This window comes from Trachemys scripta, chromosome 1, assembly GCF_013100865.1.
Source record: "Trachemys scripta elegans isolate TJP31775 chromosome 1, CAS_Tse_1.0, whole genome shotgun sequence".
Taxonomy (NCBI): Eukaryota; Metazoa; Chordata; order Testudines; family Emydidae; genus Trachemys; species Trachemys scripta.
The window spans coordinates 158327492-158351016 of record NC_048298.1 but is presented as its reverse complement, the minus strand read 5'-3'; the positions used below and the strand labels follow the sequence as shown (position 1 = coordinate 158351016).

General features: G+C 39.5%; 2 protein-coding genes across 5 annotated transcripts in view; both read right to left on the bottom strand.

The window, feature by feature from the left end:
• LOC117888046 (suppressor of tumorigenicity 14 protein-like) overlaps positions 1-8819 on the bottom strand; it is a 31667-nt gene extending 22848 nt beyond the window's left edge. For all 4 annotated transcript variants that reach the window (XM_034791079.1, XM_034791096.1, XM_034791088.1 and 1 more), the window contains exons 1-7: positions 8366-8819; positions 8006-8174; positions 7266-7390; positions 6165-6232; positions 4752-4948; positions 4614-4652; positions 2169-2385 (exon numbers count right to left, since the gene is read on the bottom strand). In XM_034791079.1, the coding sequence (XP_034646970.1) occupies positions 2169-2385; positions 4614-4652; positions 4752-4948; positions 6165-6232; positions 7266-7390; positions 8006-8174; positions 8366-8446 (896 nt within the window). In that variant the 5' untranslated portion in view covers positions 8447-8819. The remainder of the gene's footprint in view (positions 1-2168; positions 2386-4613; positions 4653-4751; positions 4949-6164; positions 6233-7265; positions 7391-8005; positions 8175-8365) is intronic.
• A 5370-nt stretch (positions 8820-14189) lies between these two features.
• Positions 14190-23525, bottom strand: part of TMPRSS7 (transmembrane serine protease 7) — a 48409-nt gene continuing 39073 nt past the window's right edge. The window contains exons 13-18 of the mRNA XM_034768561.1: positions 23119-23229; positions 21729-21845; positions 19245-19422; positions 17873-18141; positions 17078-17214; positions 14190-14802 (exon numbers count right to left, since the gene is read on the bottom strand). Of these exons, the coding sequence (XP_034624452.1) occupies positions 14632-14802; positions 17078-17214; positions 17873-18141; positions 19245-19422; positions 21729-21845; positions 23119-23229 (983 nt within the window). The 3' untranslated portion in view covers positions 14190-14631. The remainder of the gene's footprint in view (positions 14803-17077; positions 17215-17872; positions 18142-19244; positions 19423-21728; positions 21846-23118; positions 23230-23525) is intronic.

Genomic DNA, 23525 nt, shown 5'->3' with positions numbered 1-23525 from the left:
CAATAAGGTAAAAACCTGCCTGTGAGGGAAATTTCTTCTTAATTCCAAGCAATAAATAGTTGGCTGATACCCTGAAGCACCAGGGTCTAATATCCCTTATAATTTATGCCACCTTCAATAACTGTGGATAGTCTTATCCATATGAATGTCTGTACTACTTTTAAACCCACAGTACATTTGAAGTTTTCTTTTATCTGCTTATTAGTAGGCAAGTTATCACTGATTCTAGTGGTGTTCCCCATTCTAAGTATGGCAGTTACATGTGCAAACCAGTAAGAGATTACCTAATGGTTATAGAAACTATCCACCGCACTAAGCTCTTTGATTCCATGTTATCTTGTGCCTTTGAGTTCCAAAGGTTACTTATTACGTAAGAGAATATTTTTCCCCATTAAATTTTATTGGCTAGTCCCTGGCCCTGTATACAGGGTAAACAGAAGATCCCAACTGACATTCTGTGTACCTTTCATTATTTTATGTACTTCGGTCTACCCAGTGCCTCTTACTCAACTCTTCTCTGAACTAATAGTCCAAATATTTTCCCTCTCATATGTAAGTTTTTCCATGCATCTAGTGTTTGGTCACCTGCTTCTGAGCCTGTTTTATTTGTGCTGTATCTTCCTTGAGATGGGGTCATGAAATTGCATACCGAGGATATACAACAAAGTCTTCAAATATTTATATGCGGTGTGCATTTTTATGGTGTTGCACAGCCTCACTTGTACTTTCATGGCTAGGTATTTGCAACTGTGTACGGTTCACTATTGTACTTTATGGGAACTACTCAGAATCATTGATGGCCTCCCAGTTGAGTCACCCTCTAGAACAGAGAATAGCATGAATAAACTGAATACTAAGGACAGTTAATGGAGATTGCCCTTTAGCTCATGGGATAGAACCAGTGGGTTTTGGAGTTCAAAGTGGGGAGGTATATTCGCCATCCTGCATGTGTACAGCTGCATTTGTTTCTAATGTGACCTAGGGGATCAAGTACACAGAAAGGGATGATCACCTGAAGCATCTCAAACTTCTCTTCCTCTGGGATTTGGGATCACACATAAATTGAAGTCTTGGAAGACTGCAAGGCATCAAAAGTCAAAGGGAACTCTGGATACAGCACCCACAGTAAATGATTATCTATTCTCAACCATGGACAGTGGACACGTGTCCATAGATTCCACTGGACCTGTCCAGAGCATTGGACAGAGTTAACCACTAGTTGTGTTTGACCACTCTAAAGAATTTTGGGGGATACACAAAAATACACATTCAGTCAGTGAACAAGTGTGACGGGTGATTAGTACCCCACAGCAAAACAAGCACACACACACAAAAAGTATTTCCCGCACTTGAATTGTACATGGCAGATAGTGGGATTGGAGAAAGTCTATCTTTCCTGTGTATGTACTTAATTCTCCCAGCGTATCAGCTCCTATTTTTGAGACTCCTGTTGGCAAACATGAGTGCACAGGTGAGTTCAAATGTACTTTGTAGGAGATAAATACATGTAACTGAAATAAAAATGTCCTCTCTGACATGAAGCTTTAACTGATAATATCACAAGCCTCTTGATACTAACTTGAATTGAATCCAAGCCAACACATTTCTTCTTTGCTTTCTAAATAGCCAAATTACTGCTTGTAAAACACGATGGGCTGACAGTCCTTGAAATTGATCTCTATGGGCAGTAGCAACACTGAGTTCTCCACCGTGCTCACCCTGTGTGTCTCAGTGCTGATTTGAAGGGAATGAGGGACTACAACTAGGCAATGAGTCAACCAGTGTGTGCCCTTTTCAATCCCTGACCTCCTTGCTGAGTGCATAAACAAAGGTGAATACGAGTGCTAAATATTGGCAGATACTTATGAGTCCAGATATCTCTTTGATAGGAACTGCAACAAGACTACCTATTTATTTCAGGTAGGTTACCAAAGAGGCATCACATGGTACTGAGTTCTGGTCACTGCTAAACCAGGCTGGATCTTGAACTAGCCTTTAGAACCTTTAGAAGGTTGTATGTTTCATTACCAATCTCTTGAGCCATGCAAGCCTTCTTTTTTAAAAAATAAAAACTAAAAATGTATTCATGAGCGCTCTGGGAGGTGACACATATAAGATTTGGTGTGTGTTTTGGCAGAGAAAAAAGTAGCTTTCCTTTATGATCATACCTTGTAATGATCTTGTTCTGAAGAGGAAGAAGAAAATCATATGCAGATAATCTGTGTGATGCACAACTCCCTGGAGTGACACCATGCAGAGTAAGGACTACAAGTCTCACAATATAGTTAGAAGGAACACGCAGCCTCCACTGATAAAAAGATTTCTTGGGATTCATCAAAGTTAAAGTCCTGTTGTTACCTGGCTTTGCATACAGGTCGAAGGATACTGATATACAAAAGACAAACTAGATCAGTGTCTGAAAAAATGTAGACAAAAGGGTAAATAAGAAATTAATTGGGGAAATCTCTGTCCAGATCCTAGTAAGCAGTTGCCCACATCTCTAAAAGACTACCCCAGCTGGCATTCTTGTCAGTCTCAGCAGAGAGGACAAGGACTGAATATACACTGAAGCCATGCTGTGATACATTCTCATACCTAGAAGTGGCCCGCTTTGGGACAAAGCTGAAGCACCGTGGTATGGTAGGGGGAGCTCTGTGTACCTGGCCTGTGAATATAAAGTCTAATTTCTACTTCTGTTAATCCAGCATCTTTCACAAATGCTAATTGCAATGCTAGAATTAATTCAGATCAAAGCAGAACCCATTGCTTTTAGCATTAGCAAGTGCAAATTAGGCCACAATCAGTTCTAACCAACTAAACAATTATAATGGCAACCAAAGTGCACACAAAAGATGAAACCCTCAAAATTAGGGCTTTTTTCATAACTCCATAACTTTGTACGTGACCTCCCAAAAACTCACCAGACAAAACCAAACACAGCATACCTGATCTCATTGTAAGGCTGAAAGCACATGCGCCTTAGGTTTAGCCCCAAGTGAATTGTTTTAGTCATTTCCTTCAGTCAATTGGGGCTTATGTTTCAGCATGGGGTTAACTGGTTCAGAAGAGATACTCTGCCATCATCTAATATCTTTCAGGTACAAGTCTCCAGACACAGAAGTGCTTCTCTGAGACAAGAGACCTTTCAGTTACAGATCTGTGTCTCATAGCTCCCTCTTGTCTCACACCTTTTATTTGACTCTGCCTGCTCTCTTCTCTTTCTTTGCAAACCTTCAGATTACTGCTGGTGCATTGTTCATTTATGGCTGTACCTTGACTCCACCAAGGAGGAAACTCTATCCACACTGACATCTGCAGTGTTTGATTATTGCAAGTCTGTGTCCCCCCCATCCCTGCCATCAACCCAACATATACAGAGGTTGCTGCAAACTGCCTTCTCACACATATTGGCTCCCCATTTATTTCACATTCTTCCCAGAACTTCACTGGCTCCCCATTCATCTCACATTCCATTAGCCTGACAAGCCATCTCTTCAACTCTTGCCATATCATTTGAAATCTCAGCTGAAAAAACCATACCTCCTCCCTTACCTATGCCTCTTCATTTCTCTCCCTCTACTATTCAGGACACTATAAAGCACTTGGGGATATCATTGGTATAGAAAATAACATACAAAAGGATCACTAACTATAATGGCCAAAATTTTCTAAACTGCCTGTCTAGAACTGAGTTCTTCACTATATATTTAGGCAACTATAGAAGTGGTTTGATTTTTAGGTGCTGAGCAGCTCAAACTCCCAGTACAAGTCATTGGGAGCTGCTGGTTCTCATCTACACCTTTGACGTCTACACCTTTGTATTTGGGTTGCTAAATATGGCTTTAAAAGCTGAACATGCAAGAAAGTTTTGACCAGCAATTATAAAGAATTCTCTCTCACTCAGTCTATTACAGTGTACTCCTGTTTATCCAAAACCCTATTATCTGTACCGCTGCGTAACCCAAATCCCTTCCATGGCCCGCAGCATGAAATACTTGTCCTCTGCAGCCTGCATCTCATGCTGGGGCACAAGGAAGGGATTTGGAGAACACAGAGGTTTGGATAATAGGGCAGAGACACCCCGCCCACTTCCCCTCTCCCGGCCAGGACTGTGAGGAAAATCCACCCCTAGTTGTAGGGGAGGACACCCTGCTGCTGAATGGCTCCTGCAGCAATGCAGGAAGTCCTCTGCAGCTCTGCTGTCACAGGAGTGACTAAGGCAGGCAGAGCAGAGACCCCAGCCAGGACTTCAATAAGGAGGAGGAAGAGGAAGAACCCCTCACTGTGGGGGAGGCCACCCCACTGCTGAATGGCTCCTGCACTCTCGATTATCTGAACTCTCAACTATCCAAATAAAATCCACGTCTCCCATGCTATTCGGATAATCAGGAATGTACTGTATTTAATGTATAAACTCTTCAGGGCAGAGACTGTCTACTTCTCTCTTAGTACAGAGCTTACCGTAATGGGACCCGATTCTCACTTGGCCCTTAGACATTACCAGAATAAATATAATTAATAATAATTATTATTGTGGTGCTGCCACCATTCTATTGTTAAAGAAAACCTAGTTTTGCAAGTAGTAAAGTTGTGTATTTAAGAATAGTAATTACCTGACTTCAGTGTCACATCATAGTCTGAAGAATCTGAAACTTAAATTAAAAAAAGGGACATCTGTAAGCTATGTGAGCAAAACACAACCTGAAGCAGTTTTTAAGACTTTTTTTTTTAAATGACAGATAGGTTGTTACCAAAAAGCTCCATTGTTAAGAGATTAAAATCCTCTTCCACAGGAAAGGATTCAGCAGAAGAATTAGTAGTCTGAAGTGTATGTTTACTGATTATTTCCTTATGTTTCAGTGAGGTTAATTTTTTGAAAGAGTGCACGATCTCTTGCGGTGCCCAGAATTTATTCCAGTAGTAAGCTCGGAGACCATCTTCTCCTTCGCTGTGGGGGGAAACAATAGATTATAAATGGATTTCAGTTGTCATTTTCAGTTTCATTTTGATTAGTTCTGTAGTCTCAGCTAGCATATGTCATATTAACTTTCTGCACAACTGTTTTGCTACTGCTGTATATAGAGGTACAAAGCCCTCTTCTTGCAAAGTTCCTCTTTTCCCATAGACTAGACAGACAGAAGTTGGATATAGGCAGATCCATCACTAAAACAGTTAAGCATGGATGCTGAAAACAATTCTCCTGAGGAAAAATCCTTTAAAACTTTTCTATAGAATTCGAATCACTTTTTTATTTTATTTACCATCATGTATTAAAGCTCTAGAGCAATTTTTCCTAAGGGCCACCGATGTGGTGGCTTTTTGAAAAACTTTGAGTTGTCTTGTCTGCTCCCACTGAAGTCAATGGTAATACTCCTGTAATACTATGACGTCAAGTTGCATTTTCCTTTTGAAAAATGCCACCACAAAATTATACCCAGGTTCTGCCCAGCCAGAGAACCACACAGTCCCTTGTTCAAATTATTCGTGTGAAGAGGAAAAAATAGTCTGCATGGGTATGTACATGAAGAAGCCGTGGCTGGATCAATTGATTTATGTGCATAAAAAGGCAGATGATCATGCCTCTTGATCCCTAAACTCCATCCCAAAATGGCCAGTAGCTCAGGCTTTCAAAAAATTACAGATGGAAATGACTGTAGGACCATTCTACTCCATGCGCTGGCTTTCCTGGTAGGTGCTTATGTAGAGTGCCCTACCAGAATGTACACCTGTATATTTTGTTTTAGGATGTCAGAAAAGGTGTTGCATTGGTAGGCATCTTACATAAACAGGTTATTCAAAAGAGTGGAAGAGAAAGAAAAATGCCTATTGAAAACTGGCTTGCAAGATCTGAAGTAGGTGGATAGACTTGAAAGCAATCCCTTCAACCAGCATGAAACCAATCCACAACCAACCAACTTGAATTTTGTCTAATAGTTTTCCTCAGTAACAAAGTATTGAAAGCAAAAACCTTAAGTATTTATCTCATAGCATTTACCCCTTGGTTTTAAGTATGCTACCATACTTGCCTTTATTTCCCGTATTATAAAATTATACATATCCCTCCAAGGAAAGCCATTAAAAATAACACACACACACACACACACACACACACACACTCACTCACTCACTCATAATTCATTTAGTACATCTAGAAAAGGACTTACCTAAATGCAGCAACAACAGATTTCAAGTAATATTTCCCTAACGTAGAAGACTCATATAGTTCTGCAAACTGACAGTTAAATAATTAGAAAGATAATTGCAAAAGAAATTGTTAAATTTGATTGTCAGCTAATCAAACTTTTTGAAGTATCATGCCATAAACACTTCACCAGTAAATTGCATTTTAAAGTGACTACAGAGTATAAAGAGTTTCTAGTCAGGTAAGAATGGTAAGCAATGTACACATTTCAACTTCCATTTCAGTTTGAACAAAAGTTGAAATGAACTCTTCTTTAGCCAAGAAAAAAAAAGTGCGTGTAAGGAAATATAAAAAATTTCAAAACTAGATTATGTGTTTTAATTATTTAAACTCTGTGACATTTCTGGTTTATAATCCAGTCACGGACAACTCATGTCGGCCATGCACAAAGCAGTTTTGAGACACAAGATTAACTCTGTTGGGAAATACAGGCTAACAGAGGGCGGCTTTGTGCTTAAAGAACTCTGTTAGCATGGACCTAGGAAACAGTATTGATCTCACAAATACAAACTTGTATGAGAAGTGCAAGAAAGCAAGCATTGTTGTGCTGGTGAGGAGAGGGGAACCAAAAAAGAGTTTGTGCAATAATTTAAAATTGTAATTCAAAAACCCACACCCAAGCAGCAACAAATGAATACAGGGTAACTAGATTGAATAAAAAATAAATTCACTTATACTTCTTTTACAAAAGCTGAACGTTTTCAGCTTTGAACTACCCTTATTTTAAAAACAACAACAACAACAACAACAAATGTTGCTACGTAGTGTAAGATAACAAGGTTGCATTTGGCAAGTTACATTCCTAATGCACTACGGCAGCGTAACAGGTTTAATTGCCTCCCATCCACTTGCCCTGTCTTAAAGAGGGCACTTGTCTTAAGCTTTGTAACTTGACTCTCTCCCAGGCTAATCCTAGATTTTATTACTTTGAAAGAAAAGAACAAATACCCATGACTCAAACCTCAGCTTTCTACTATACCTTTGAATTTTGAAGAAAGGATTTCAACTAAACCAGTGATAAAATGTTTTCGAGTTATAGGCTATGTCACCTGTGAGTACTTACATAGTTCTGGATTGCTTCTGCTTGCATTATAAATTTCTGTGACTTCGGATCAGTGAGGTCATTTGTATAGGTCAAGTTAGGTATTTCTACACTTCCACCAATATAGATAAAGGAGAATGCTGGAGCTACAGAAACAGGATCATGCATTAGCAAAGTTAATAGCTTAGCCTTGCTCCAAACGTTCAAGAACCAGATGCTTGTGAAAGAACTGATTTAACCTTGATGTTACTCAACAGAATGATGTGAAAATAGGGCATGTTAATGAATCAAACTACTGCTATTCAATGGCTGAGGATAATACTCAATAGAGAATAATACTGTATTTGTAGGGGAGTAGAGCACAAATGTTGGCAATGTTGGATTTCTACCTATACAATCAATTTGCTAAAACATTACTGGCTCACAAGGATAGAAATTTTTATGATTTTAGGCTGGGATTTTAAAAGGGCAAGTTTCTATAGGATCCAAATCCCATTGAAAAGATGACTGAATTGCAATGGCATGAGGGCGCTAACTCCCTTAACTGCAGCCCTACTGACTATGGAATCTATCAAGTGTCCAAGCCCAATCCACACCTTCATGATTCTCTAACTACTGTTTATCAACACATAGTTACTGCCTTTGAATTAACATTAACTCATCAGCCTAACTTTTAAGTTGTACCTGTCAAAATACAGAATGGATTCAGCACTTAAATGGGTATTGAAAAATAAATGGTGTTATTGAGGAAAGGCACTTACATAATGAATAGTACAGGACCAACACGAGTACAGTGACTGCTAAGGAAATCAGAGGTAACATTCCTAGAAGCCACCTTCTCCAGAAATGCAAATTCATCTGTTTGAAGAAAGAATGCTGCACATATGAGATTTCTTCTTGAGGAGACTGGAGATGGTGAAGATTCGGACTCTGTTAAAGAAAAACAAGTGGAAAATATCAATAACTCAGACAACAAACCAGGTGCTGTTTTCCTTGCCCAATTTATAACTATTGCTTCATGTATGAGCTATTTTCCAAACGTGAACATAGTCAACTACCTCCCCAAGAGTAAAACATGTTGATTGTGCTTTGTGCAATAAAGCTTAGTTGCAATCTCTTACCTGCCCAGATCCATGTTCAGAATCATTGGGAGCTGGTATGCTGTATACCACAGGGATCCGTTTGGAGGGGAAAGACTGCATCTTTATGCTTCGAGGACTTGCTTCTGGCAATTCTAATCACCAAAATCCTGAAAGGAACTTTAATAAGGTGCACTTTTTCCTATTGCCTCTCTCATTTCACCTTCGGCATACTGCTTAAAGAGAGAGCCAGTCTGCATTCAAGGTAGGTGGGAAGGAAAAGAGTCAGCACTGCTGTAACTCTTTGTTTTCCACACAGGCTCAAGCGATCCCTCCAAAGGAAGGAAAGATCAGTTATTCGTCTCCCTTAGAAATACATGAGCTAGAGAAACTTTCAGTTACTTTTCCAAACAGCGCGTGTACCATAAATGATCAAAAACAAATTAAATCCAAGCTGATCTAAATGCAGCAGTTTCTATTGAACACCTGATAGAAAGCCTGGAGATACTCACAGGCATCTGAGGTGCATCATTTCTGAAGAAAACAGACTTCTACAATTCTAAAAAAACAGCACTGTAGTGCCTATGTCACAGAACAGAAGTACTAACAGTACTTTTCTTAATGTTCAAGTTTACCTTCTTGGAGTAAATTGCTTTATTACAACTGACGTGAAATTCTGCATGTCAAAGAAAATGTAGGCATAGATGCTGGAACTAGGAGGTGCTGGGGGTGCGGCAGCACCCCCTGGCTTGACGTGGTTTCCATCACATATAGTTGGGTTAGTTTGTTTCAATGGCTCATGGTACCCCCCGCTATACAAACTATTCCAGCACCCCTGAGCATAGGTGGCTTAAAATATTAAAAGTCCTAGTATTAAAGTAAATTCAGGGAAAAAGTAAACCCAAAAGTGATATAGAATGCTGAAGGAATTTGCTTGAAAGCAATCTAGTCCCTTTCATGACTCAGGAATGCAAAAAAGAACCACACACAAATGTTTCTCTTTCAAGTCTTCCTCTCCTTTCCACCTACTCCCAATTTTACACATGGCTCGCTGATTGACTGGTATTTGTCTGACTTAAGTTAGAAAAAACTTTAAGATAGAAGAAATGCATTAGTGAAGAAAGCCTCTTAGATTTCCTTTTTTATAGTGTCAGCCCTGAAAAAACCTAAACAATTCACATGAAGAAAAATGCATGAGAAGCCTTGTTTCTAGTTTATAGTACCCAATTTGCTGTAGTCATTACTTAGCCAAAATTTACATGGATTTTAATGACCTTTGCATAAGTATCGTCTACAGGATCAGGCATATAGGTGGTTGAATGCAAAACAATACTTAACCACCCTACTAAGATCCTTGCATAAAAACTAGTGTATGTGCAAACTATTAAACATTATACTCAATTTAGGGAAACTGAGGCTGGGTAATACGGTGACTTTCTCAAGGTTACATAGGGAGCTGGAATAGAAAATGGAGTAGTTTGAATTCTAATCCTTTGTTCCAGCCACTTAAACTTATCCCATTTTAGGTATTTGTAAACTATGAAGATTCGGGTCCTATAGATTAGAGAGGAATAAATTATAATCCCTTACACCGTAATTTATTAGTTGAATGGAGATTTAAGATTCAGATTTCAAACATGCAAAGGGCAACTAAGTGCCCGAATCCCATTTGGTCCTCTCATAATCTCCCCTTTAGTGCACATGTTTCAAAGAAGTAAGACAAGTTTTACCCTGCAGAACTTGTATTATATCTGCTGGAGTTAATGCACCAGGTAAGAGTTAAATCACAAAGGTATGTGGACATACTGTTGTAATGGGGGCTTCATCAAAGAAATGGGTTTAAAGATAGGGTTTGGAGAAGACGAGCAATAATATGCAGGCAATACAGTGTCTTAGAGCTAGCATACCATTTAGTGAAAAAACAAGCCTCAAAGCTTCTTGTAATTTAGGGCTGGTCTACACTGGGGGGGCTGGGATCGAACTAAGATACGCAACTTCAGCTACGCTAATTGCGTAGCTGAAGTCGAAATATCTTAGTTCGACTTACCTGGCCATCCTCATGGCGGCAAGTCAACTGCCACGGCTCCCCCGTCAACTCCACTTACTCCTCCTGCCAACATGGAGTACAGGTGTTGATTTGGGGATCGATTTATCGTGTCTAGACGAGACATGATAAATCGATCCCTGATAGATCGATTACTACCCGTTGATCCGGCGGGTAGTTTAGACGTGGCCTTAGATATAACCACCACTGTTCGATGCCTCAGAGGAGGTATTGCTATTCCACTGCACATTTTAAAACTTTATTTATGAATTGCTTCTTCAGAGTATATTTAAGAATGATAGGAAAATGTATTGAATTAAGGCTCCTCTCCTGAAAAGCAGCATAGACTTTAACAGCCATGCACACATTTAAATATGTATTTATTAGGGCTGTTGATTAATCGCAGTTAACTCACATGATTAACTCAAAAAAATTAATCGCAATTAAAAAAATTAATCGCAATTAATCGCAGTTTTAATTGCACTGTTAAACAATAGAATACCAATTGAAATTTATTAAATATTTTGGATAGTTTTCTACATTTTCATATACATTGTATTCTGTGTTGTAACTGAAATCAATGTGTATAAATATTTGCAATGTAAAAATGATAAAAGAAATAGTATTTTTCAATTCACCTCATACAAGTACCATAGTGCAATCTCTTTGTCATGAAAGTGCAATTTACAAATGTTGTTTTTTGTTACATAATTGCACTCAAAAACAAAACAATGTAAAACTTCAGAGCCTACAAGTCTACTCAGTCCTACTTCTTGTTCAGCCAATCGCTAAGACAAACAAGATAATGCTGCCAGCTTCTTATTTACAATGTCATCTGAAAGTGAGAACAGGCATTTGCATGGCTCTTTTGTAGTGGCATTTACGTGCCAGATATGCTAAACATTCTTATGCCCTTTCGTGCTTCAGCCACCATTCCAGAGGACATGCTTCCATGCTCATGATGCTTGTTAAAAAAAAATAATGAGTTTATTAAATTTGTGACTGAACCCCTTGGGGGAAAATACTATGTCCCCTGCTCTGTTTTACCTGCATTCTGCCATATATTTTATTTTATAGCAGTCTCGGATGATGACCCATCACATGTTGTTCATTTTATGAACACTTTCCCTGCAGATTTCACAAAATGCAAAGAAGGTACCAATGTGAGATTTCTAAAGTTAGCTACAGCTCTCGATCCAAGGTTTAAGAATCTGAAGTGCCTTCCAAAATCTGAGAGGGATGAGGTGTGGAGCATGCTTTCAGAAGTCTTAAAAGAGCAACACTCCGATGCATAAACTACAGAACCTGAACCACTAAACAGGAAAATCAACCTTCTGCTGCTGGCATCGAAAATGAATATGTGTTGGTCTGCACTGCTTTGGATTATTATCAAGTAGAACCTGTGATCAGCATGGACTCATGTCCCCTGGAATGATGGCTGAAGCATGAAGTGAACATATGAATCTTTAGTGCATCTGGAATGTAAATATCTTGTGACACCGGCTACAATAGTACCATGAGAATTCCTGTTCTCACTTTCAGTTGTCGTTGTAAACAAGAAGCAGGCAGCCGCATCTCGTGCAAATGTAAACAAACCAGTTTGTCTGAGCGATTGGCTGAACAAGAAGTAGGACTGAGTGGACCTGCAGGCTCTAAAATTTTACATTGTTTTATTTTTGAATGCCGTTTTTTGTACATCATTTTACATTTGTAAGTTCAACTTTCACGATAAAGAGATTGCACTACAGTGCTTGTATTAGGTGAATTGAAAAATACTATTTCTTTTGTTTTTTTACAGTGCAAATACTTGTAATCAATAATAAATATAGAGTGAGCACTGTACACTTTGTATTCTGTGTTGTAATTGAAATAAATATATTTGAAAATGTAGAAAACATCCAAAAATATGTAAATAAATGGTGTTCTATTATTGTTTAACAGTACGATTAATCACAATTATTTTTTTAATCGCACAATTAATTTTTTTAATCACTTGACAGCCCTAGTATTTATGTCTTTGCAGGACTAGAACCTTAGATTTTAAGTTGAATGCTGGAGCTAGTTGCAATTTATCCTCAATGAAATTGCTCAAAATTCAGCCTTTTCAAAAATGGACTCAAATGTTTTAACCTTTTTTTTTTTTTTTTTTTTAATTTATTCATTTTACAGTTTTTCAACAAACTTTACGTGAAATATTTTTTTCTGGCAGCTGTCCCAAAAATATTTCTCCCTACCCCCATTTTTTCAAGTTTGGGTTTTTTCCTTCTATTTTTATATTGCCTGTTTTGATCCGTCAGCTTAGTGAAATTTTCCTCTCCCACCCCAAAGCTAACAAGTTTAATTTTAGAAAGTTTCCCCACTTACCAACCCGTTTCTTCTCCCCCTTCAGTCATTTAAAAATATTCTGTGAGAAATTTGGGCCATTATGGGAAACAGAATAAACATTGTTTCAAATTTGCCACAACATTTATTTTTCATTCTGCAGCCAGGTCTAGTAACTATGCCCCATATCAGAATATATAAAACTTGTTTTGACAAAGACAATTATTATTATCATTAATAATAATAAATAATAATAGATACTTTATTAATTATTATTAAGCACTGCAATAGTGTCTAGAGGCCAGGGCTCATTAGTGCTAAGCACTGTACAAATACATAACAATTCATCACTGATGAAAATATTGGCCTATAGATTACTATCAAACGTAACCAATCCATATATAAATTGGTATGGGCATATTTTGAGATCTAAACCTTCAGACTGTCTTAACTGGTAATACTCACAGTAGTAATCATTATTTCGTATGGTGGTAGTATCATCCTTTAAGTAGACAATCTACAAATTAAGTATTGGTGTCAGAATCCAACCTAAAGTCAAAATGATGAGCAGTAGATTTTAGCATGTCTAAAATGGTTCTAGGATTTGAGTCTTCACCCTCAAAATTTTAAACATCCTTTTAGTTCATGCTACATCTAAATGTCTGACACTTGCAGTGTAAATTCAGGATAAAACCCACAGATTCCATTAGATTGTATTCATAACACTTTTTATTCCTTCTTGACAAATATTTGTAGTAGCAATTGTGTTCTCAAAAGCTTTTAGAAAAAGTGTCAAATACATGTACAAACACAGGCACACTTGCAGGGTGGGTTTTTCAGCTGTTTTGAAACTGCAGTTCTCAGCCAGCAGAGCAGAAGGACCTCTTTCTCCAAGTCAATTAGTATATTGTTCGGAAAGTGGAGGAAAGTGGCTTTTGGAATTCAGACTCCTGACAGAAGGCGCCATTACTGCTGATTGTTTAGACTATTACCAAGTCTAATATTACCACAGACTAATATTGGAGAAGTGGGATGAACAAGGAAAAGACTCACAGGTCACAAGAAAGGCTGGATTGATTTCCTTAGGCTGCTTATTGGCCTGGTTTTTTGTTTTTGCATTCTTGAAGAGAAATACAGCTGCTGCCATGGGACCCAAATCTTCCGCTTGTTTCCTCTGGTTCTTGCTCACCCGCTCAAAGTCAAATTGATTGCCACCTGTGGGATCAGGAAGGAGTTTTCCTCCAGGTCAGACTGAAAATGACCTTGTGTTGTCTTTTTTTTTTTTTTTTTTTTTTGCCTTCCTCTGCAGTGTGTGGTCCTGGGTCACTTGCCAGGATTATCTGGTTATATCTCACTTAATCATTTCCCTGCCATTGCAGGGGCTTCAAGCACTGGTGCACCTTGGTCCCTCCTAGTCTCTGCCTGTGACACATAATAGTCTAGTCTCCTGTGGGCTGTAATACTTCCATCTCATTTTGGTTGTTGAGTTAGCAGCTGGGTGCTGTTGGTGGCCTGTGATACACAGGAAGTCAGAGTAGATGATCTGGTGCTCCCTTCTGGCCTTTAACTCTATGACTCTTCTGCCAAAACTGCACAATTGTTGTGACTTGCATGGTCATTTCCCATTGCAGTCATTGCTCTGTCCATAATTGTTTTGAAAAGTTGACAGTTATTTGTCCTAGCATACCTGTGGTCTACCTTAAACATCCCTTGCACTAGGCTTTCCAGACATGCAAAATACAATCTCACCCTCCATCTGAACAGATGCCCTGTATTCTCTATTTCAATAAATAGAATGTGTGGACATTTTGAAGCTAAGGCATTTGTGTGATCTCTGATGCATGCAAAAAAATTGAACATCCACCAACTGTTTATTAATGTGATTTTAATGGAGATAATCCAGATACAATATACTTTTTGTTGCCATTTGACCATTTCCAGATTACAAAACCAAAGGCACATATCTGTGAATCCACGGAGAAAACTTTGACACCCTTGTGTATACACCAGGGAAATTTGGTCTTCCACAGCCATAACCCCAGCTAACAATGCCAGTCAAAAACCACCGTCCATCACCATTGCTTCGACATGACAGGGGTCCTCCAGAATCACCCTAAGAAAATAATATTTTAGTTTAGATATTCTATGGTAAAGAGTAATAAAAACTGGGCAAAATTCCACAGTATATACTTGGGCAACACTCCATGGAGCTCAGTGTAAGTTTTGCTTAATGACAGAAAAACTTGGCCCATTAGGTCTGATTAGTAATAAAAGAAATAAATTCAATTAAATACAATGTAGATCATACTTATCCATTTGTATCACCTATACATTATGTGTTTAATATTGCTGTCATCTAACATGCACTGGATATGATTTTAGAGTTCTATAGAGGCTTTTTTTTTTTTTTTGCCAAAACTAGGGGTACCTACATTTGCTATTGAAAAGTATTATCTTTATTAATGGATTTAATGCAATACATTTTAGGATTCAATATCATCCTTGCTACTTAGAACAAAGACCAAATTCTGCCCTCTAATATATGTACCTGTCCTATTATCTTCTATCATAGCAGCAGCTGCATGCATGCATCTGAGGAGCAAAAATCAGGCCCTACACAAATAGTTCAACAATAACATTCCACAAATAGCTTGTTTAGCTCCAAAATAAAATATGAAAAAGCATTTAAATGGGAACAGGACTGGACCTTTAAGTCAAATACAAATAGAAAAAATGTGGAGCTCCTGAGTGAGAGAGAGCCAAGCATATTTGTTTTAAATTATGTTTCTCCCTTTCCAAAACACTGTACAGTTTAACAGGCTTCAGAATGAAGAAAATGTGTATGGACAAATAATAAAGCATTTGAAAGTAGGGGAGTATAATAAAGAAATCTGCTGTGAACTAGAGTAAACCTTATAAAGCACAAGGCAACTACGATGCTATAAAAGACAACCCAGTAGCAGTATTCTCTTCATCACTAGGATACTCTGGTAACAGTACTATTTGCAAAATTTCATAGAAATAAATGATCCGTGGTATAGTTCCCCCACATTCATGATACAAATCTAAAGTCAACATTATGATTCAAGTTTCTTCTGCTTTGAGAATTTACCCCACATCGGGCAATTGGGAGCTAATCAACAAAGCTCCATCAGGGTAATTACTAGAGCTGGTAAAAAATTGTCCAAGAGAAAAGCTGATTTGGCTAAATCAATACGTTTCACAGACGTGTACTGAATTCATCCAATATTTTGAAGGAAACAATTTAAATGTTGTGTTTCAACTTCACCGTTCAGAATTTTTTCTTATACAATACACTAATAAAAAAGAAGACGTCAAAATCAAAGATTTTGATAAGGTCATTTCAATGTTACCAAAACAAAAGTTCAGAAATTTCAACTTTTTTTTGGTCCCAATTTGGAAATTCCAAGTTTTGACTAGATCTAAGAATCACAAAAACCAGACAGCTACAATTTGCACCAGTGGTGCTTACTCCAGTTTTCAATAGGACAAGTCATCAATGCTGCAACTTGTGGCTTTCCTTGAATATGTTTGATCACCCACCCACACACATAGCTGCAGTAGTGTTAACTCCTGATTGGTGGATTGGGGCAAATTCCTTATGTAAGCAAGGCCTTAAATATTTTTTTTTTTCTATCACTTTCCAACACTAGCAAAAGGACAGGACAGGATTATGGCTCAGTCCCACTTCCATCCTGGCCATGACAGGATTTAAAAACACACAGATTCTGGCCCTCAAGTTTTAAAAGAGCAGATATACTCAGCTTAGTGACTGAGCAAAATGATTGTACAAATGGCATTACTGAATTCCATGTTTATTGCCTCTCAATGACTCCACATCAAGTATGCTATTCACTTGTAAAATTATGCTTGCTTGCTTTCTTGCACTTCAGCTGTCAACCTTGTAATCTCAACCTGGCATCCAAGAGTCAGGCCAGTTCACACTTTCTTTTAAGTCTTCATCTGTTTGAAGGCAGTATTTATCCTGAGACTCTGTGATCCTGACTTGCATTTGTATGGCCCATTGGCCCTGTAACTGAAACTTAGTAAACAGTGCTATTGATGCACACAAAGAAGTAGGTCTCAGCTTCTTCTTTGCTGTGTTGGTTTTGTAGTACTAACCAGAGTAATAATATTTCCTTTCCCACCACTGCCAACACATTTAATGCTAGTGAAGTCAGCACACAGATGGCAGATCTGCTGATAAAGAGGTTTTTTGCACAGCTGTTTTTCAGAGCAGAAGTATACATACATCAAGACAGTTAGCCAATAGTTCTTTACCACTTATAATGCAACAATGAAAGATCAAAGATAATGATTTAATTTGAGCTGTATATATATATATATAAAAAAAACAAACCACCTACTTTGCAGCCATCTTTCATCCCAGACATTACCCCCGCACATAGCATCCGGGCTGTGATAATCCCATATGTGGAATGACACAATGTTTGGTCAACAATTTCTACCTCCGCTTTCTGCAGAATTGGTGAACCCTGGTTATCTGGATAACATATTGAAAGAAAGCCAACCTGATTTAATAGACTTGAAAAATACTGCTCATGTATTTGACAGTTAATGCATCTGCTCCCTGCCTAACAGTATAACTTCTGTTGCTCCAGATCTAGACAATTATCTCAATGAAACCCATGAAGATAATGTGTTGTTCAATACAAATGTAAGTTCAATACAACTTGTGTTAAACAATTAAGTTCTTTTCTTTTAAAATGTACATCCACCCAACACCATACAAAGATTAGTTCCATGTGAGTTTAATCCAAACTATATGAGCACATGAGATTTTTAGTTCTACCTAGGTCTATAAAAACTCTAACGAATTAAGTTCTCCAAGCAGGATGTCAAGTTACCATCAGTACTAACCATCTTAGGGTCTGGAGTTAACTTCCCTAAGACACTGTTTCTAGCAGCTTAACCCCTTCAGACAGGAAGAACAGAACAAACGCTACAGGGCAATAGGCAATAAGGAATCCTGCCCCATCCCCCCATTTGAGTGTAGTCCTTCTTAATGCAGGAAAGAGTGAAGACTAACTAGACACAAGTCAAATTCAGCCTTGGAGTGTGCCAGTACAATGTCACTCGAGTCAATGGAGATACGACAGAACTTAGTTTGGTCCTATGAGTGAATGAAAGTAGGAGCTCACTTGCTTCTTGCCTTTGACCCCAGCCTGTTATCCAGCACTTCTCACCACTGTGTGTTTTATGTGAAAGTGGAGGTATGCAGATCGGCTGAATGACGTGTTTCATTGTGTCAGGCCATGGCATGCTTAGCTGTAGCAGTGCAACATCATAGTCATAGTTTCTGCTGTTATAATATTCGTGAACAATGATTCTTCTCACTGCAGACACAAACTTGGCATTTCCTTGAGTGCGCATGCCTAAGTGCGCAGTCCAAGTTCGAGGATCGGATAGCCTAATTGACAATGGATTAATGTACAATCAATCTTCAAGATAAACTCTTGGAAACATCTTCAGGACACAATGCCCAGGAAAACCCTGGTGTTGAATTATAAAATGGCAATTTTTAAACCCAAAAGAAGAAAACCAAAACCACAAAATATGGAACTAACAGAATACATGCTGGTATCACGTTTTACCCAAAATGCTTTTGCTGCAGCTTCCAATTCCCTTTTTAAGCTTCCTGGTTGTCTTACCTACATAGTAATTCTTTGGGACAAGGACCTTGTTCTCACACCTCCCTGTAACTTGCTGTTAGCAGCACACTGTTAGTAATACCACCTTGTAGATACCTGAATCTAAGGCCTTTTCTACACTGGTGGCACCATATAGGGTATGCGTACTTACACACTACAGTGCAAAGCGGGCTGTGTCCACACGGTGGTGTGTAGGTAGCTACATGTGGCTCTCATAGTGGGGAGGCAGCAAGACACTAGACTGCTAAAGGTTGGACAGTAGACAGGAGAGGCCCTGCTTGAGCATGTAGAAAGCTGCATAGGATATATATATATAGCGTAAGGTCTGCCATGGCTTTTCCCGCCTAAGCAGAGCCTCACCGTCTACGCTGTTATTTATAATCATGCTGTGAGGGCACGCGGTGTACGTACCCAACACGCCACCAAAACTTAATTTAGACTATGTGAAATGAAAGGTAAATTTGAAAACTGAACACCCCCCCACACACACACATCACTAGGATTTCTGTATATGTGAAGTGCAGGGGATACTGGTTAAAACCCCTCATTATTTAATTCATAGTATTAAATGAACTGAAATCAAGTGACAGTGTTCAGTTAACTCACCCTGTGCCATATCTACCAGAAACCACCACATTCAGAGGTACTGAAAATGCTTCAGGTGCATTAAGTGCAGGGCCGCCCAGAGGATTCAGGGGGCCTGGGGCAAAGCAATTTCGGGGGCCCCTTCCATAAAAAAAAAAAGGTGCAATACTATAGAATACTATATTCTCGTAGGGGCCCCTGTGGTGCCTGGGGCAAATTGCCCCACTTGCCGCCCCTGCCCCCGGGCAGCTCTGATTAAGTGGATGTCATTGTTTACCTGTTTCCTTGAAAACAATGAGCTGCCGACAGAAGCCATTCCCTAGAGATCACCGATGCCCCACAATAAGCCACTCCAACAAAATGGAGGCTGACTTGCCAGGGCCATTCACCTTCTTGTGCATCAGAGCCTCCTATGATTCGATGGTAGATATTGCTGATTTTACTGCTGCCGCAACCTTTAAAAGAAGATTGGTAAATTTATTATTTCTATGACACTAGCACCCATCATGTGCAAGGATGCTTCCCAAATGGAGGAAGAAAGAATCCTTCTCCCCACTATCTTCTTCAACAAAGGCATTTTGAAATGCATTTCACTGAAAGGCTCTGAACTGAAACAGGAGGTCCTAGATTTATCTTACCTATTCATGGAAAGAAAAGATGGTCTTGTGGTTACTGCACCTGACTGGGGAGTTCTGGGGTCTCTTCCTAGCTTTGCCACAGACTTCCGGAGCAATTGTGAACCAGTCACTCACTCTCTGTGCCTCAATTCACCATCTGCAAAGCGGAGATAACCCTTCCCTACCTCACAGAGATGTTGGGAGAATAAATTTACTGTGGGTGGGTTTCAATATATAAACTAGACGGGAGTGGGAGGGACCAGATACCATTCCTACCTCCCTCTCGTGTGCCTGAACCTGAGCTGGAGGCATCCCTTGTGGAGGAGCTACACTGCATTACTGAACTACTCTAAGGCTTGGTCTACACTAACCCCCCAAATCGAACTAAGGTACGCAACTTCAGCTACATGAATAACGTAGCTGAAGTTCGAAGTACCTTAGTTCGATCTTACCTCGGTCCACACGCGGCAGGCAGGCTCCCCCGTCGACTTCGCGGTACTCCTCTCGCCGAGCTGGAGTACCGCAGTCGACGGCGAGCACTTCCGGGTTCGACTTATCGCGTCCAGACAAGACACGATAAGTCGAACCCAGAAGTTCGATTGCCAGCCGCCGAACTAGCGGCTGGGTATAGACGTACCCTAATTGTTGCCCTTCTCTTGAAACTGTGAAGAAAGCAGCAGTTGAGTGGCAGCCCACAGTGCGGGGTTTATGACTTGAATACCTGTCCACTCGGGAATGGATTGGGGCTGAAAAAGTTTGTTTATTTCACACAGACTACACATGGAGTGGTCAATAACCCGGAGTCTGAAATCACTGTTGCCAGCTCCTGTAAATTTATAAATACAACAATTTTGGCCCCTGCTACTGGCAGTCTCACAATGACAAGAAAAGCGCCACACATCATGTGATTTAGGATACAAGGGAGAAAGATCTCCCCCAAAGGCCCTGTTATCTAGAAGACGTTGCACTAAACTACAAATCCATATACATGAGCTCTCATCCCAGTTCTTCCATTGACGACTGTTAACGTTTCTAGGCAATTCACCACCTCTATTATGAGCCAAGATTCTACCTTCTCATCATGCCAACATAAGATTTTTATTATTATTGATTACATGTATTGCAGTAGCACCTTGGATCCCAATCACAGCACTGTTGTAGGCACAGTACTAACCTAACACGGAACGTTACCTGCCAAAGAAAGGGAGCCTACACTAAGTAATGGAAGAGCAATACAATAAATGAAATAAACAGATGTCACTTAGATGGCACAGATCTTCAGTATAGAACATCTCTTTTTTCATGCTTTGATCCGCATTAAAATAGTTCATGTTGCCACTTAAGTTCCAAATGGTGCTGATTAACACTTGACCTTAAAAGAGGCAGGTTACACTTCTCAGAGCAATTTGTCTAATACCAGCTGCAAATTCAGGCAGATATTATTCCATTGGTTTAATCACTATATTCCATGCTGTACTTTTTTCTGTGCATAGAGGACTGTTATCCTATGATGTCAGCCATGCATCTTTCATTAGCACACAGCTCATAGTAAAAAAAGTTAGAGTTTAAGTTATCTTGAAAAGTTACAGTTTATCCTTGGCGGCTATCCCTTCTTCTTCCGAATCTACCATGATCCTCAGAAAATACAAATCACCGATGGTTTGCTGAAGCATCCTTCCTCTTAATAGGATTTGATCATCATGTAACAGGAACAATATCCTCTAAATAAGTGACTGAGGAAGCTGGGGCACCGATTAAAAAACTCTGTGAAGTGTTGGCAAAATTTTAACTAGAATAGATCTGATTCTTTGACTGGCTACCCAACTTCACTCTGCAACTCACCCTGCTCTCTAGCCCCACAGACAAGAATCTATTTTAAACCTGAACATTAAAAGCACACGCACACAAAAGTTTGTGTTGTGAGGAGCCTTAACTCTAATGCTAAAACAACAAAGAAATTCCATCACAACACAAATCAGATCCCATATCACCTGATTTCCAAGCTTCAACTTATTACCAATGTATTAAACACATTCGGAACACACTTACCACTGAGTAGAAAGTGTATGTACTTTAAATAGGAAAAAATGTAATTTAAATATAAAAAGCTAAAATCTGAAGATTAATATTTGAGAGACTCTTACTGCAATTACTTTCATCACTTCCATCAAGACAGTCCGCTGTCCCATCACACTTTGCATTTTGCTTTCTAATGCAAATATTATCTCTGCACTTGAAAGTATGGTTGGCGCAAGGAATACCTGAAACAGGAAACAAAAAGGAACCATATACTTCTGGATTGTCAGTCCAGCAGCTTGGACTAAGAAATTGTCTCCACTTAAAGGGTTGGCCGAACCCTCACTACCAGGGCCGGCTCTAGGCACTTTTCAAGGGGCCCCTTTTTTTTTTGCTTGGGGGTGGCAAAAAACCTGGAGCTGGCCCTGCCCACTACAAAAACCCCCTATTAGATATTCAGCTTGTACTGGCAAAAACTGAACAGAGTAAGCTATACTAGCAAAATAATTTTTTTCTGGTATAAGCAGCATCTCCAATAAGGCTTTTGGAGACATAGCTACACTGGGAGGTGTGGGGTTTTTTGTTTTTTTTCCCCCATGCTCCTAATCAGCAGTTATGCTGTAAATATAGGCAAGGCCTAAGTGTAGACTGGAAAAAAATGAAAGTCATTAGCAAAGACCAGGGCCGGATCTGGCTTTTTTGCCGCCCCAGGCAAAAAAGCCTCCAAACGCCGCCCCCTCTCCACCCACCCTTCCCCCGCGCAGCAGGGGAGGGCGCCGGGGGTGAGGGCGGCCGGAGCCCCAGGGGGTGGGCGGCGAGCCCTGGCCAGGGCTCTGCTCTCCCCAGCGGCCGGAGCCGGAACGCCGCACCGCGCCGCCCCCTCCAGGTGCCGCCTCAAGCACAAGCTTGGTGGGCTGGTGCCTGGAGCCGGCCCTGGCAAAGACATCAATGCTTTTATTACAACAGCATAAGTTAACCATAGCAACTCAATCATATTTTAGGTAAGGAGTATTCCGACCTCTGTGTCCTTCATATCTTTTCCTATTGTTTCTTGGGTCACATTAAATAAACAAAATACTTGTTCCTTGCCAACTCAGAAATATCCTATGAAATTTCACATAGCTAGAATAAAAGTTAAATAGGCCTAAAACATGGCTAACCTGAAAAAAACATTTTTGTAGCATTTCCTCAATTTTGGTCTTTTGGTGTCTTGCTGTTGTGCGAAATATCTGTTCCTCAAACAAAACTATGCACGTCTGATTCCTAATAAGACTTATCTCTTACATAGCTCTTTACAGGCATTTAGTCCTAAGAGCAGCTTCAGAGGTTTGTTGGGCTTTTTTACAAGCATCTCAAGAAGCTAAGCATCATTTCAGGCCTACACAAGAACAATTGTCTAAGGATAGTCATGTTAGAACTTGACTATGCCCTTTAGAGTAATTCATTTGGGCCAGATATTCCAACTAGAGTTGGGTAAATGATGGAGAGGAAACATACTTGACCAAAAAGTAACCATACTTTTGGTGCAGTTCTGCTCATCTCTGCCATCCTCACAGTCATGTATTCCATTGCAGGCAAGTGAAGTATACTGCATCAAGAAGCTGGCATTACAGTTCTCTTTGGGCACAGCTAGAGTAGGAAGAAAGCAGGAGATCAGCAACGCAAATATCGTGGCTAAATTTGGAGGGCTGTGTAGAGTTCTATTAATACCACCTCTGCCACCATCTAAAAGATTTATATATCTTCCGCTATCACCAGGTACTTTACAAAGGTAAGTATTATTACTGTGTCTTATGCATGAGGAAACCAAAGAGAAGAACACTAAGTAAATTACCCAAGGTCACAAAACTAGTCAGTGACAGATTCAGAAATTAAATCCACATCTGTTGTAATTATTGAGCCTACAAATGTATCCTAATTGTCAT